At 37.0% G+C, this 17,282-nt stretch overlaps 1 protein-coding gene across 4 annotated transcripts in view; it reads right to left on the bottom strand.

Annotated features, from left to right (window-relative positions):
- rad51b (RAD51 paralog B) overlaps nucleotides 1–15,772 on the bottom strand; it is a 68,006-nt gene extending 52,234 nt beyond the window's left edge. For 3 of the 4 annotated variants that reach the window (XM_081377786.1, XM_081377789.1, XM_081377788.1), the window contains exons 1-6: nucleotides 15,455–15,772; nucleotides 15,228–15,341; nucleotides 15,034–15,138; nucleotides 8,102–8,238; nucleotides 7,902–8,021; nucleotides 6,627–6,810 (exon numbers count right to left, since the gene is read on the bottom strand). In XM_081377786.1, the coding sequence (XP_081233912.1) occupies nucleotides 6,627–6,810; nucleotides 7,902–8,021; nucleotides 8,102–8,238; nucleotides 15,034–15,138; nucleotides 15,228–15,341; nucleotides 15,455–15,541 (747 nt within the window). In that variant the 5' untranslated portion in view covers nucleotides 15,542–15,772. The remainder of the gene's footprint in view (nucleotides 1–6,626; nucleotides 6,811–7,901; nucleotides 8,022–8,101; nucleotides 8,239–15,033; nucleotides 15,139–15,227; nucleotides 15,342–15,454) is intronic. The other variant, XM_081377787.1, reaches the window with a different exon arrangement.
- Nucleotides 15,773–17,282: the final 1,510 nt, after the last annotated feature.

Raw genomic sequence — 17,282 nt, 5'->3', positions numbered from 1 at the left:
CCTGAACACACACACAAAAAAAAGACTCGATTCTACAGTGTTAAGTGGGTGAAAAAAAAAAACTCCTTAATTGTCTGTTCGTGGACAAAAATGGGCACCCATAGGAATGAATGGGAAAAACTGTAATATAGAGCATTCTTGTTGTTTTTTTGTAAAAAAAAAATCAATAAATCCAATACAATGTATATCTAACATACACAAAAATGAAGGGCTGATCCTGTACAACATTCTCAACATGGGAAAAACTCTCACTCATACACACACACACAAACAAACACAAACAATGCATTCAATGAGCCTATGACAGAGCTGGGCTTTTTTTTTTATATATATCTAAAAACTCACTCACACATACAAAAACAAAGAATTGAATGAGCCAATGTCTGACCATGTTTTTTGGTATGATCCAATCAATCATCCACCTGGCTCATCACCCTCTCTCTCACACACACACAAACACAAACAATGAATTCAATGAGCCTATGACAGAGATGGGCTCTTTTTTTTTTTTTTTTTTTTTAAATAAAAACTCACACATAAAAAAAAAAAAAGAATTGAATGAGCCCATGTTTTTTGGTATGATCCAATCATCCACCTGGCTCATCACCCTCACGCACACACTCAGGCACACTTCAGAGTCAGATCAAAGTGCTACTGTCATATTTATCTAAGCATATTTTGGCATCTTTGTCTCACCTAACACAGATATATTTTTTTAAATTACAATTTTAACTTGTGATAGTCAAAAACTTAAGAGGTTAAATTAATTTGATATAGTGGTTCATAGAGTTATATGCACATAGAGTTCACAGCCTATATGCAGCCATTGAGTACTATAGCCATCTAGTGGCTATTGATATTATTGTTTTTTTCTTAATTTAATACCAATATAAGACACCAGATGACAGCAAAAACACTTCATCTTTAGGTTTTAACTCTCAGAACTTAGTGGAATGATAGTTTAATGTAGTTAAATAAATATAAAAAAATAACATAAAAATAAGCATAATTTACAAAGAAAATGTGGTATTTTAGAGGTAAATAAATTCAAAAATACCCCCAAAATAAAAAAAAACACCATAAATGGATAGAATAAATTTTATCGAAGACAGTGATATAACATTTATAATAAATGAAAAATTGTATCACACCTGAGACCTCTGTGCCCACATTTGTCCACGAACAAACAATTAAGGGCTGTTATGTGAATAGGGTATGAGGGTTAAGTACATGAATATTGGTGTTAATTAAAATATAGCAGTATGTCATTAACAGTACTTGAGCTTGCACACAAAAAGCTAACATTGTTGGAACTAGGTCAATGTTCTGATTTGATCAAACGTGGTATTTAAAGCGGCCTAAAGTGAACCACTGCACTAGTGTAGGTCTTCCACGGCTCTCTTAATCAAAACTACACAAATAAAAACAATCAGCCAAAACATTTCAACATTCCTTTATATTTCTAAAGCTTGGGAGAACAAACTTAATTACCTCATTACGGTTTGGCTCTAGGTGCTAAAGTGTAAGGTTTTATTTTGGAAACTTAATGGGTTGACCTATTTTACGGTTATGAGCTTTTATGTGTGTGAGGGGGGCTATAACATAGTTACCTACCTCTAGGAGTTATCTACCATGTGGTTTCATGTTGAGGCCCATTTCTACTGCTGTGGAAAGCAGTATTAAAACTCACTTGTGGCCACTGGCAGTGTCAAGCCAGACATTTACTGCACTGATTTAAAACACAAAAGCTATCTTTAAAATGAGCATGGCTGGAGGGGGACGAGAGGCAAATAACTGCAGATCAGATGAGTTTTGGGGTTACAGCCTGAGATGTCCTCTGAGAATAGTTGACTAGTCATTTTGAAATAAGGGAATGCCAAGTATTTTGTTGAAACACACTTACATTTAAACCTGATCCTAATGTCAACAAAGCACAAAAATAGTCAATAAAATGATAGATCCATCCTAATTTGCCTCAAGTAACAATAAACATGATCTGTAACTGCATTTGTAATGCAACCCATTTTAAATTATAGTTTGTAGATACACGATGTCCAAACTTAAGTCTGAAAATCTGGAATTCAAAATCAAATTTGAATCTAGAAAAAAGTAAAGCAAAAGGAACAAATATAAAATACTAAGACATCTAGTGTTAATTGCTTCTATTTTGTATTTTTAGTTGTAGTATAACTGAAATGAAAATTAAATTTCTTTATTTAAATTGCTGTGATTATAATATCAAAATATGTATAAAAAAAGTATTTTATATGTTTCTCTATAATGATAATAATAATAATTTACATTTTTAATTATAATTTGCTAGAAATATGTATTTAACAAAGACAAAAGCGAACAGAAAAACAGAAGCAATTAACAAACATTAACTATTATATAAGCATCGGACCATTAAGCTTTGACTTCGAACATCATGGGGCTAGTATCTACAAGCAGTCCAGTCATTCCTCTTTCAAATAAGCAGCTTATTTTCTTTGTTTTCCTTTGTGTGGCATACATCCGGTAAAACAACAAAAGGGGAATAAAATTATGGATATCCCCGCTGTTTGTCTCCTACTGCTGGAGCAGGGGAATAGCTTCCTCGAGGATCACATGACTTCCTAGATCTGGCATGCCTTACCCACTACCCTGAGGGCTTGTTTTGCGTATTCTTGAACACCAGCCTCAACAAGCCTCAACGGGGTCAAAGGCATGCCTACCTAGGATGGTGCTTGAGGGAGCTTCGCAAAGTATGTGGAGTGGGTGCTGGTGCAGTGAAACTTGCCATTTACCATCTGCCAAGCGAATGAGGGCAACGCAAGCTCCACTCTGGTCCCAGAGCCCAGCCAGCCAACAGTCATTCCCACAACGTATCACAAGCCAGAGCCCACCATGAAAACAGAGCCAGGGCCATTGCCAGAGGCCACGTTCATCCCGGAGCCCAAGCCCATCGCAGAATCTGTCCAGGAGTGTGAGCCGGCATCAGCGTCTGTCATCGAGGGCATATTAGTAGAGTTCGTTGGAATGGATTGGAGCTCCACCCACGCTCTCGTTGCTGAGGTGCGTGAAATGAGCTATGTTACTGAGGAATTATTTTATGAGCTGGATGAGAAAATATTTGCTGGTCTACAGTTTCCCCTAGTTCCGTGCAGTCCGATGTTGTCTTCGTCATTGCTGGTTAAGCCCAGTTCCAAGTCATTCTTTGTCGCCATTGAGTCAAACCAGCACCAAGTCTCCTTCTTCATCCAGCACCAAGTCTCATTCATCGTCCTGCACCAAGTCTCCTTCAATGCCATTGGCTCTGCCCAGCTGCAAAGCTCCTTCGTCCTGGATGGTCCCACCCTTTTCCTCCTCTTCTGCCAAAGCCATCCAGTTCGTCGGCCTCATCGCCACTGTTTCTCTTCAGCTCCTCAAGTGGTTCCGCCTGGCTGCATGGATCCGCCTGGGGCTTCCCAGTCATCAGCTCTGCCGTGGTCTGTGGACACCTCATCTCCCTCTCGAGCCTCCAACCCCAGACTCCACCTCAGCCCTCCGACCCATCGGCTCCACTTTGGCTCTCCCTAGGCTTCACCCTGTCCTGTCATCCCTCAGGCTCCGCCGGGCTTCCTCATCCCTCTGGCTCCACCTTGGTCAATCATCGCCTTGGACTTGGAGTTATCAGATGCGCCTCAATCCTCCACCCCTCTGGCTCTACCAGGCTTCTCTTTCTCTCCGGTTTCATTCTTGTATTCACTCCCACCGTCTCTCCCCTGGTCTGCCAAGTCCACGCCTCCACCTAGGTCACGCCGGCCTGCAGCTCCACCATGGCCCTCCAGGCATTCGATGTCACCCTGGTTTTACGTCTCCTCTGCTCCACCTAGATTCCCTCTGGTCAAGTCTCCACCTCACTCGGTCAGGCTCCTGACTCCAGCCTGGCTCCTCCATCCATCAGTTCTGCTGTGGCCCTTCAACCTGTCTTGGCTCTGGGTCATCCTCTGGCTCCTCCCATCTCTACTCTGGTTCCTCCAATCTCTGCTCTGGTTCCTCCCATCTCTGCCCTGGCTCCTCCCACCATTGTCTCCCCCTTGGGATTATTTTCTTCCAGCCCCTTCAAGTTCATGTCTGTCTCCAGGTCCTCATTTCCACCAGAACCCCCTATTGCATCTGCTGGACGTTTACAGCGTGAGGACGTGCTTTCCTGGGGGTGTAAAGTCACGATCATGTCTTTAGTTCATAGTTATGTTCTGGTTCATTGTCTTGTTCCATTTAGTTTCTAGTCATGGTCATTGTTTTGCCTGATTCATCTTTCATTCATAAGTTGTCACAGTTCCTTTAAGTACACACCTGTTCCCTGTTCTGTTGATATTTAAGCCTAGCCTGATATGAGTCTGATACTGCTCTATTGGGCTGTGATTAAGGGGCATGTTTCAACCTAACCAGGAAAGAAAATGCCTCTGCACTCAATTGGATAGACCTACAACCAATCAGAGCAACGGAGTAAGTGACGCATGTTCTTCATTCATCTTTCCAATCGACAAATGCCTTGATCGCGGTTCTCTGTTCCTCTTTTAAAATTAATGCACTGTCGATATCTTCTATAACAGACACTATGGTGGAATCTACACATGATGTTTCATAAACAAAGTTCGGGAGGAGCACGTTCAAATAATCAATTCAATCAACTTGTCATCAAACAATTACCATGTCTACCCTATCAGCATGAGAGGAAGCATATATCCACTCTGTCAACTCACCTAACATTCCTTGACAGTTTTCAGCATCCCTCCACTCACACTTGGCTTGTTCTTCCACAGCCTGGAATACGGGGTACTTTGGGTTCGGGCCGAATACCGAGCCCGGAGCCTCTCCTCGGACAGCACGCCAAATATGCTTTTATTCTATCTGACTTATTTGTAAGTGTGAACTCATAAAATCTCAATTCTCCAGCGGCAGTCATCTTTGTTGTAAACAAATTCAACCCAAGCGCTCTTTGGTGACGTGGATGATTATGTTACTGTTGATCATCTGTCCATCATTGTATAAAGCCCGCCCTGACAATTTGATTGGTCCGAACAGCTCTGGCTTGAGCATAATTGCTCCACAACGGATCAAGTCCAGACCGAATTTCCTGACCTAAAAATGTTGTGGGCGGGGCTAAGTTTGGCTGGCATCCAGGACAATTTAAGCCCTCAGTTTTCCTCACTTCAACATCGTGTTAAAGTTATGGTAGTTGTGTTCTGTGTTCATTAAAGTTATTCCTGATTGTTGGTTCTGCTTCACGCATTGTCTGTTGGATTATCTATACAGCTCAACTGTGAAATTAACACAGTTTTCAATAATAATAATAATAATTAAATGTTTAATATATAATTTGCTAGAATATGTATTAAATAAAAACAAAAAATGAATAGAAATACAAAAGCAATTAACATTAATTAACATGAATTTCTTAATATTTTATGTTTCTCTATAAATATATTAACAATAATAATTGAAATGTTTAAAATATAATTTGCTGGAAATATGTATTCAATGAAACAAAAGTCAAGTTAAGTCATCTTCATTTAAATAGCGCTTAACAATGTAGATTGTTTCAAAGCAGCTTTACAGAGATAAACGTATAATTTATGGTAACAGAGATTGTTTTGGCTTTATAGCGGTTCTTTAATAAAGTTATTTTCCAGCTAAAGTTAGTTTTGATTGATTCGCTTCCGTCGCAACGATCATTTGTTATTAAATTAGGGGGCCGCTAAGATGACACCATTCTCTCTACACAGACTTTAAACACGAGCCTATGAGTAACGCTGATGGCTTTCACATGCGCATTAAGAATTGGTTCTATAGTTATGTGCGTTTGAATATATGTGCGCAGGTTTGGAATTCCCTATAGACCAAGCCTAAACAAAGTACTGGGCTTTCCTTATAAATTTTGATACAGAATTTTATTTTATTTTATCACTTCGGGCAAGTTCGGGGTAGGTACACGAAACGAATTTCCCAAAAATGCTTTATCTGGAGTGGTAAAGGGATCCTCCATAGGGAATGACTAAGTAAAGTAAATAGAACTACAGAAGCAATTAGCTTACATTAACATAAACTCCCTATTATTGTATACTGTACTTTTTTCTATACAATAATCATAAAAATGTAAATGATTCAAAAAATAATTTGCTCAGACTTTCAAACCCACTTTATGTATTCAGCTGTAAACTAGTGGATAAGAAGAATACAGACAGAACACAACCTGATCCTGGAACAGCCCTCCAGCTGTTACACTCTTCATGAGTAGGAAGCAGAAAACCATATTCCGGTGCAATCCTATCTTTCCTCTTCTAGATAAATGTGTTGGTGATGCAGGAGGTGAGTAAAGGCTTCACGTATGTATCTTTGAAGATCTTAAAGTAGTGTGGAAATTCCCAAGATCAAATAACATGGAAAAGGAGCAGGCTTTGTGTGAACAGGCCTAGAGTGTTTTTCTAATTCATCTGGGCTTTCTAACGCCCTCTGGTGTTTGAAATATAGAGGTGACCTATAACACAGCACTGAAATGCATAAACGTAAATGTATAGCGACACCTTGTGGTTGACAATATGCACTACAAGTGTGCGATATTTGAAAAAATCAGACATACACAACCATGTAAATAATCTTACTGGGATGCAGAACTCCTGCGAGAGGTACTTCAGTACAGCAGCTTCCTGGCCCAGTAAGTTACTCCTGTGCATTAGATTACCCGGCAGCGACGTGTCAAACTCCTTCCTTACAACAGAGGCCACAGAATCCAAAATAATGAGCCCCACTCGACAAGCAATTATGTCCTCCTCCAGACGCTCCAGTCTGTGTAACATCAGAGCAGCAATAAAACGCCCCACTAATGTGTGTTCACAAGATTAAATACAGCCTGGCCTAGCATAAGAGACCATCATGATCTTGTAGTCAATTTTAAATTCAGGATTTGTAATCATTGCATTTACATTTTACTTTTACATTCATGCATTTAGCAGACGCTTTGATCCAAAGCGAATACAGTTGCATTTATTATTCTATACACTACTGGTGAAAGGTTTGGAATAATTGCGATTTTATGTTTTGGAAAGAAGTCTATATAGACTTATATATATTACTTACTATATACTATATAGACTATATACTGTAGGCTCACCAAGGTAGGATTTATTTTTATAGATTATTATATATTAAAATGTTATTTTGATGTCATTTCTTTTGCCACAACCAGACTATCTTGTAGCCAAAGACTGGTTGTGCAATAATTCTAACCTTATTCTAAAATATTGTTTTTTGTTTTGTTTTGTTTTTTATCCAAAAGACAAGTGTAAGTATTTCAAATATGTGAAAAAAGTGTGTGTAAAAAGTAATATTGACTTTAATTGACTTTTTTATTTAAAGACAGAAATAGTTTATTCAACAAAGCACTAGTTTAGTAATAAAAAAAAATCAAATGGTTTGTTTTTCCCACTGCTGTACCTGAAAACATGCAGAACCATTACTTCAAAAACGAGATATGTACTAAAAAGTCATTTTTAATTAAAAAAATAAACATTTTAAATTGTAATATTTTTTGACAATATTACTGTTTTTACTGTATTTTTTTAGTTAAATGGTGAATATCAGAGACTTCTTTCAAAAACATAAAAAAGCTATTATTTCATTTTGATTGGTAGTGTACATTTAATCACTTCATGGCATGCATTCCCTTAGAATCGAACCAAAGACATTGGCATTGCAAGCTTCATGCTTTACTGTTAAGAGCTACAGGAAACACCTAACAGCACTGCATAGAAATTGAGCTGGAGTGAATCTCATGAATAAAAGGAAATATTGACAAGTGTCATTTTTAAATTAAAAACTATTATTTTAAAAGTACATTAACTGTAACTAAATAGTATGTGTTTGGGAGGTGTTCTAACCTATTCAGGACATCCTGACAGGTCAATTCCCTGAAAAGATGAACACGAGATGCCATCTCCAGCAGACGCTCCTTCACCGAGAAGAATTCTGGGAATCTGGCCTGTGCCATTTCTATCAGTCTTAGAGAGGAAGATGGTTAGTTTAAGAGGAAACACAAAAAAGTGAAGATCAGAGAGAGCATGCAAACGTTTTTAAACACCTTTCAGCAGAGAATGCCGACTCTGTGTCGATGTAGATGACTCCACTGTCCAGACCTCCCATGCTCTTCGGCAATGTAGCCAAAACGCTGAGCATAATACAGAACTGAGTCTTTCCACAGCCTGACGGGCCGGTCACCTGAGATCACAGACGGTGTCATGATTACTAAAAGAGACAGTTTACTCAAATAAAATGACAGTAGGCGCATTTCCATTACAGATTTGTGCAAAACTCTTATGATTTTTTCTAAAAAAACTATTGCGAAATGACGGCGTTTCCATTAACCGATGTTATGCGACTAAAACTTAATTTTTTCCTCTCGCGATAAGTCATTCCAAAAATCATAGCAACGAACGTTGGTAGGTTTATGTATCTCAGCCACTGCACTGGCCATTATTATTAATCAAAGGAGACGTAGGCCTATGTGTGTTATCCAGTCATTAATGGCAAAGAAAAACCCTTAGTCTATACTTGAGAGCGGCACATATGAGGTGTTTCTAGGTGTTTCTCACTCATGTCATTTCTGCTTCGAGGACTTGATTGTGACATTTCTTTGAAGTTTAGAATCCAGTGTTTTAATCTGTACCCTCATGAACTGAACTAACATTTTTATTTAAGAACCAGAATTCACTCAGTCTTGGAAAACCTGTATATATATATATATATGTGAGGTATTTTTTAGACCTGGAACAGTCATGGAAATTGATCAAATGTACAAACTTATTGATTAAATGTACAAAAATAGCATTGACATTTCTATAAATGAGTTTTTATATAATTATGTAAAGCGCTAAAATATTTTATCAGGTAGAAATTGCTATTTCTGAGCAAAAAAAAATAAAAAATTTATTTCAAATGACTTAAAAAATGTTCCTAATTTAATCATTTTATTTATTGATTTACAAATAATTTTATCACTTTAATTATTTAAAATGATTCCATTTATTATTTTAATTTAAATACTCCTATTATCTGAAAAATTTGCAACTTTGTCCAGCAGGACTTTGAATATTGGGAGGACTTGCTGAACAAGTAGTAATGCAAACGCAAGTCTCTTTAAGACAGACACTGACTGTCAGCTCGTCTGAGGAGCATTGCTGGTACGTGTCAGCATTTTGAACAAATCTGTCTCTCTCCGTCACAGTTTCTCTCATCAGCCTTGTGGTCTAGAGTTAACCTATAATATTACAGTCCAGAGAGCATGTTGTTTCAAAGTAGCAACTTAAAAGTCATTTAAAACTCTGACTAAATAAATAAATATAGCATATTAAAATGACCAATACTGGCATTATTGTTTTTTTTTGCTTTCTAAAAACAGGCCAGATATTATTCTTCTATTATTATTTAGGCTATTTATTAATATATTATTTACATATTATTTAAAAAAAATCAAATAATACTTTACACAGTACAAACAGGTTTTTATACAATACATACAGTATGTGTGTTTATATTTTATATATAAACATATTTGGCTCTCAATGACATAAACTAAAATAATTGTCTAAAAGCCAACAAATAGGGGGTTCGCTTTTTTAAAGAATGCATTTAAATGCGATCATCACTTCCAAAACAGATTGCGGTTTGTATGTGGCCACAGATTTTTTTTTTTTTTTTTTTTTTTTTCATAGTTCATAGTGGAAAAGACAATGGAATGGAAAATGGAAAAGCACCATAAAATAGTCTGTACATCTTGTGTGCTATATTCTATACTTTTAAAGCTATAAAATTGCTTTGTGTATTGTATTTCACTGATAAACTTTTCCTCCAATGAAGCTTTTAACCAACTATTATGCAAGTTTAACATCATGATTAATGACATTTAATCTTACTGACATCTAATCTAAGCAGCATAATGGATAAAAAAATAAAATAATTAATTGTGTTGCATAAGGAAAATAACATCATGGATTTGGAACATCATGATATAGAAGCATATGGAGGCGAAACTATACATACCTAGGCTATATATATATATATATATATATATATATATATATATATATATATATATATATATATATATAAAATGTGTATGTATGTATGCATGTATGCATGCATGCATGCATGCATGCATGCATGTATGCATGTATGTATGTATGTATGTATGTATGTATGTATATATATATATATACACACATATATATATATATATACATACATTTATTTATTTATTTATTTATTGTCAAGCCCTGCTGTATTTTGTACAAATTACATTTTGTTTTAGCAAGTATTTGATTATTTTACCCAGAGAAAAATGTTGGATTATGCACCAGACATTATATAAATCAAGCGTAGCGTCAGTTCTGGCAGGTTACGTTAGTCAAGCTTGCATCAGCTGACTCTCAGCTGATCCACGTCTACCTACAGGAATACAACGCTCTTTCAGTATTATCAGCAGCTATGGCGTTTCTCAGGAGCTAATTACCCTTCTCCATCCCCTGCTCCTCCTCTCGTCAGTCAGTATGGCATTCTGATTCCCCTTGAATCAGAATAAATTCTCAAATCATGTTGTACTTTAAAAATCTTGAATTAACTGCAATACACTTATGCTGGTTATTGCTGCTCTCCCTGCTCTTATCCATGCTAGGCTGCATGGGTGCGCAGGGAGTTCTTGCCCAGAACAGAACCATACGACCAATCCTAACTACATGCTAACTGTCAATCGTATTTGACGATAGTGGTCCTGACAGAACTCAGTGCCTTCACGCAGTTAATTAATAAACCATCAGTTTGTTATATAGGCCTTTTTCATGCTATAGCCGATATTCAGATGGTGTTAAATAGTTTAAAAGCATCTGATAAATATCGGCGGCCGGTACATCGATGCATCTCTAGTGACTTTTCCCAACTATTTCTACTAACAAGTTAGCCTGGAAATCCAGACCCAAATCTGAAAGATTAAAGGAGAACTCCGGTCAATTTTAACATTGAGCTCATTTTTTTGTACATTAAGAGTGCTGTAAATACAGAGAACAACGACAAAAAACGGTGTTGCCTACACCGAGTTATTCTATTTTTAAAATTTGCACCCTGTTGACTTCAATGGGGCAAGTACTAAACCTGCTTTTAGGCTCTTAACATCCTTGATGTGTCATTACAAGTGCACAGAAAATGTGAGTGATTCCTTCTGAGTGAACACGAGTGGATCTGACTGCAGTAGATGTGAAAGAAATGTATAAAAATGATGTTATTTAAGCCAGCGCAAATACCTGTTTACATCCTGTTTTTCGGTTGAAGTCCAAAGTAGTCGATTGCCGAGTTCACGCGCGTGATCATATATACTAAACCTATGCGCGTGAACTCGGCAATCGACTACTTTGGACTTCAACCGAAAAACAGGATGTAAACAGGTATTTGCGCTGGCTTAAATAACATCATTTTTATACATATCTTTCACATCTACTGCAGTCAGATCCACTCGTGTTCACTCAGAAGGAATCACTCACATTTTCTGTGCACTTGTAATGACACATCAAGGATGTTAAGAGCCTAAAAGCAGGTTTAGTACTTGCCCCATTGAAGTCAACAGGGTGCAAATTTTAAAAATAGAATAACTCGGTGTAGGCAACACCGATTTTTGTAGTTGTTCTCTGTATTGACAGCACTCCAAATGTACAATACAATGAGCTCAATGTTAAAATTGACCGGAGTTCTCCTTTAAGGGTCTGGCATTGAGTAATGAAAATCGCCCCAAATCGAGGGGCAGCACCAAGCATACATTTGAAAATCTCACTGCACGCAATTGGATAACACTATGACCAATCACAACAATACATGGGGTGACGTATCCAGAGCCCCATACGCTTAGCTACCAGTGGAGCAAACAGGTAGATTAGACTCTTGCCGTATCCGGTTGGCAAAACAGTAAAAACGTCCTTCTTGCAAAGGAACGATTCGAGCGCCGTCTTCTGTTCCTCTTTTAGATAAAAAGCCAAGTCTAACTCGTTCATTGTAGCGGCCAAAGCCATTTCAAACAACTGGTGTGCATCCATAGTCAAACAACTGGTGTTTATCCATAGCCATCTTGCAATGTTTACTAATGACTTCGACGTCACAGTGCTGTCGTCATCTGTTTAGCTCGCCTCTGGCCCGCCTATATCAGATACACCGATGTGATTGGTGCAGCTCGGCTATACAAGGGCATAGTTAATGAGCATCATTACTTAATGCCAGAGTGACTCGCTGAGCAAATTCAAATTGTGCTCTCGCGAGAACTATGGATTTCCAGGGTACTAGTACGTCATAATTTCAACATTTTATATCATAGTTTCGACTTTTCTGATTATGACTTAAGCCGGATGCACACTGTACGATTTATAAAAGTCCTTTATAACTGTTTCTTGTCAGAATCAATGTACTAACATGATCCCCACTGTAATCCATGTCACACTGTAGGATCACAGATGTCATAAATGATAGACTGTACGGCAGTCAAGACGCATTAAAAACGGACGCACGCAAGAAAACCCATCAGGAGTTTTAAATCATCAATCCGTGACACGTTAGGTGACACTGAGCTGCATCTACATGTGGGATAGAAATGGTAGCTAGAAAACAAAAACAATCTCTAGCGTTAATTTTGATCATGGATTTTCTTGAAAATAAAACTGGGGGGAAAAAACTAAGATGTGTGTGTATAGCAAGTGGCAGTTTGTTGTCTCACTAATCACGTCTTTAGGTTCTGCACTCTTATTTTTTTTATTTTTTTTTATTGATGGTTGTAGGAGAAGCCACACTGTAAGACTGTGCCTTAAAATTTCTGACACTGCCAGAGTTTCGTCTGAGGTAAAATTTGATCGCAGTGGTCATTAATCAATCTGCTATCGGCGAACATGTCAAACTAGTGATCAAAGACTGCAAGATATCTTTTAAGATCCACAAAATTTGTCTCAGACGGCCAAATAATGGCCATAATCACACAGAGCACACTAGGATTATAACTTTTTGACTATTCCTGTATCATAAATCGATGAACTTTTGCTTAAAAACAATGAAAGAGGAAATTTACATAGAGTCAGAAAATTATGGAAGAATAAATTGAACTGGAAAATTCAATTTGTTTAAGATTATTACAAGATTATTGGTCCAGATAACGTTGTTCTTTTGTAAGGTAGTGTCACTTATCTTGTGCAACATTATATATAGCTATTGAAACAAATATCAAACAGTATCAAGTTGAGCTCTCTCTCTCTCTCTCTCTCTCTCATTTTGATTGTTCTAGAAAATTCCAGACAGTTCTAGGAAGTTTTAGGAAGGGCTACTTACTTATAAGCAGTAACATTTGTTATATGTTTGATCCAGTTGTTTATCTGGGGTGACTTTTTTTAAACTTAGAGAAATTAGGGCCTTTTTCATTGTTATTAATCAAAAGTTAATCGATTTATGAAACAGGAAAGCTTTTATTTGAAAAATAGTCAAACCGTTTTAACCCATAGTGTGAACCTGGCTTCATATGTCATAATTTCGACTGTTTATCTCATAATATGATTTACAAGAGATTTTCATTTCCTTATGTGGTAAAAAAAAAAAAAGGATTCAACAGCATGATGGGGAGTAAATGGCAGCGCCGCCGCTCCCACCACGCGCATCACGCGCTGTGCGTAGGGCACCAAGTGCTGAGGGGGCACCAAAAATAGCCTAATTAAAAAATATATATAATGCCGATATTATTTCATTAGCTAATAATATAGAAATATTATTAGGCACATTTTAGCCATGTATATGTAACAAAAAAGGGGGAACAAGATCATTTAATTGCTCAAGTCTAGAAAGTACCGCCCCCCGCTTTGGATGGTCCGTGCCGTTTGTTCGCGCAGGCGCCTTTACGAAGGACGAACGCAAACGAAGTTTGACAGACAGACAGTAGGCAACTTTTTTGGAAATGGCCCCTAAAAGACAGCAGGAGTTAGGATGAGAAAAGAAAGAAGAAGAAACTGCGAGATGATGCCCGTGCATCACTTGCAGGTAAGTCCATGTTTAATCATTCTTAAATAAGGGAAATGTGCTGCTGCTAACGCGCCTCGAACTTGCTGACGTTAATGTTAGCAAACTATGTAATTATAACTTATAACTTCGGTGCAAGCTAAATTGAGATTTTACTGTTAAACACTACCCGTTTTACAAATAACTGACGCCAGCTAGCTGTTACTTTCTTTACTATCTTTCTTTAGATATTGAGCAGTAGTTTATGGTTTATTTTGACGTGACGGTGGTTAATACTTTCTCAGTAACAGTTAACGTTAGCAGTCAGTGCAGTGCACATGGTAGGCTAACAATTCCTGTTAAATATATAAAAAAATATAAAATGTCAATATGAATGATGTAAAGCAAACAATACTGTTTAATTGTGTGCATTATTGCACCTCATTCTATTATGCTTTTATATTATATTATATTTATCAAATAGTTGATAAATAAGGAATAAAGGGGGAGAACTCCTTGGCTGCCATGCTTTCAGTTTTAAATGTTTATAATTTTTTTCTCGTATGAGATTCTTTGTTTGAATATTTTGTCTAATAAATGTAATTTATTCAAAGTGACATTGAATTTGGGAAAAACATGTCTGGATTATTTTGATAGTTTTTTTTTATTTTGCTATTCTGTTTACTGAAAAAAAGTTTGCACTTTCAAATGTGTAGTGTGTGTTGGCTATTCTACATATGTTTACAAAGTCAGCAAAGCTGTGAAGATTTTACTTTCTCTTTTTAGTGTTCTTAAATTTTATACTGTGGTGCTGCCATTGTGTTATTGGTATTGAGTTATATGTTTGGTAATAAAAAGTCAAACTGGCAAAAACAAACGTTTTTTTTCTCGGGGTCGGGGTGGGGGGCATCATAAAGGAATTATGCTTAGGGCACCAAAATGGCTAGCAGCGGCACTGGTAAATGGCATAATGTCAATTTAGAATGCTACAAAAGTAGACCACTGTACCTCAGTGAGAGCACCTCGTGGCAGACCTCCCTGCAGTAACCTGTCCAGGACAGGAAGTGATGTGGAGAAACACAGCTCTCCTTTTTTCCTCCATAAATCCAGTGCCTGCCATCAAAAACAAAACAACATAACTACTAATGAAAGGCTTCGCGCGATAAGTCAACAGGAGCTGATGGGGTGTGTGAGTGACTTACGGTTCTCACGGTCGGTGAACAAGCTTTACTGACCAGACGCAGGAGGTCCAGAGCAGCGGGATAACTGAGTCCGGCCAGCCGCATGAGCTCCACGGGAGTGACGGACAGAACATCCTAAAGGGCAGAGTTAAGTTACACAAGTCTTCACTGTACGACGGTTCCTCAAACAGAGCAATATATAATATGATAAAAGAGCAGGTCAGGATGGTTGAACTCTCTTAAGTTACCTGGCAGGTTTCCACCTGATGCCGCTTGAGTCGCTCGCAGAGATCAGCTGAGACGCCCGTCCTCCGTAACTTCTTCTTACTTGCCATTGACACACACCATAGCCATAAATGGCTCTGGCACACACACACACACACAAAACCTTAAAATAGTTATGCGATCGTGATATAACTATGCTAAGCTAAATGACAACCTTTGGTAATGACCGTACACATGACACAGACAGCTTTAGGTTTTGGTTTAATAACAACAACAAAAAAAACGTTATGAGTTTTGCAAAGCGCGCCCGGAAACAAACAGAAAAACAGCGCATGTGCATTGTGGGTAATGTAGTTTATTATACTAATATGGAAAAACTTAGTAATATGATAAAAGAAGCAAGATTTAAAATCGAAAGGGCTCATAAACAAAAATGTAAATCTGGACAAACTACAATAGTAAATATTCTGGCATATACTGTAGAGAAGTTTACATTTGCTGTCTTATTTCTACTTTGTCTCAACAAAAATTAACCATGGTTTTATCATAGAAAAAGTGTAGTAAACATGTTTTTTGGCGGATTGATTACCATTTGTATAACCACAGTTTTACTACAAATACCATGGTTAAACTATGGTTAGTGTAGCAAAAATAGTTTGGTTAATTTGTGGTTACCATGGTTTTACTACAATAACCACAGTTTGTTGTAGTAAAAATCATGGTTAATTTTCATAAGGGTTAAGGTATTTTAAACTCCAAAATATTTTCACAAAATAATGAAGAACTAAGGTAAATGAGGGTTTAAATTTCTCCCATTTACATGTGTGATATTTATCATATCATACATTTATGATGACACAAATAATTTTCAGTGGGCAATGAACATGAAGTATTGTTATGAACAATAACAAAATTATTTGATAATTGATCATGACACTGAAATAATTATGTTGATTAAACATTGATAGGGGATGCCATGAGCAAAAATGATGATGTTGTGTTTAACTAAAGAATGTAATGGTTAACTGCTGAAAATAAATCATAATCATATTTACCATATTGTTTGTTTTGGCTTTATTAAATGCTTTCCTCTTGAATCTCTTTAATGTTTTGATAACCTTGGTGATCCTCCCAAGTTATTTTTGTCATGCCTCGCTGTCAACTCTGCCCTCTTGACGTCAGGACGACGGAGGTCTTTTTATGATTTCCTCATTTTAATAATCTTGGGAATTTTCTTGAGAAGAGACTTAATTTACACCTTCATGGAGGAGAAGGTGTGGTAAGATTCAACCAATTTCAGGGTCTACACAAAGAGAAGAGACAGAAAACTGTCAGAAGGTTTTAAGTACAATCAACTTAAACTAGCCTACATTGAACTGACTTTAAAAAAAAAAATAGTTGAATCTTGTAAAACTTAAAAAAAAAAAAAAAAGTTGAAAATTGCTTTACATATGTTGTCATAACTCTCAGAAAAAAAAGGTACAAAAGCGGTGTGTGTACCTAAAGAGTGCATCTTAGTACCTCAAAGTATATTGGTACCAAAAGTGCACATATTACCTAAATGGCACATATTAGACCCTTTTGAAAGGGTAGTAGTAGTAGTACCCCCAGTAGTTTTTTTGTTTTGTTTTTTTTTTTGAGAGAGAGAGAGAGAGAGAGAGAAAATAGAGTTCCAAAAATGTGAGGGGATGAGATAACAAATTTAAAGCATTTCCCACAATTTTTTTTAACATGATAAATGCATTGGAATCACAGCACTCCTTAAAAATAGTTTAGAGTCATTATGGCTTTTGAAAATAAAGATTCCCTTTTTTTTAGAGTGCAATAGTCACCAAATCAGATGACCAAGTC

Source organism: Scardinius erythrophthalmus (assembly GCF_964197995.2).
Source record: "Scardinius erythrophthalmus genome assembly, chromosome: 11".
NCBI classification, from domain to species: Eukaryota; Metazoa; Chordata; class Actinopteri; order Cypriniformes; family Leuciscidae; genus Scardinius; species Scardinius erythrophthalmus.
Note: the sequence above shows the minus strand (reverse complement) of the source record. Positions and strands in the feature narration are given on the sequence as shown.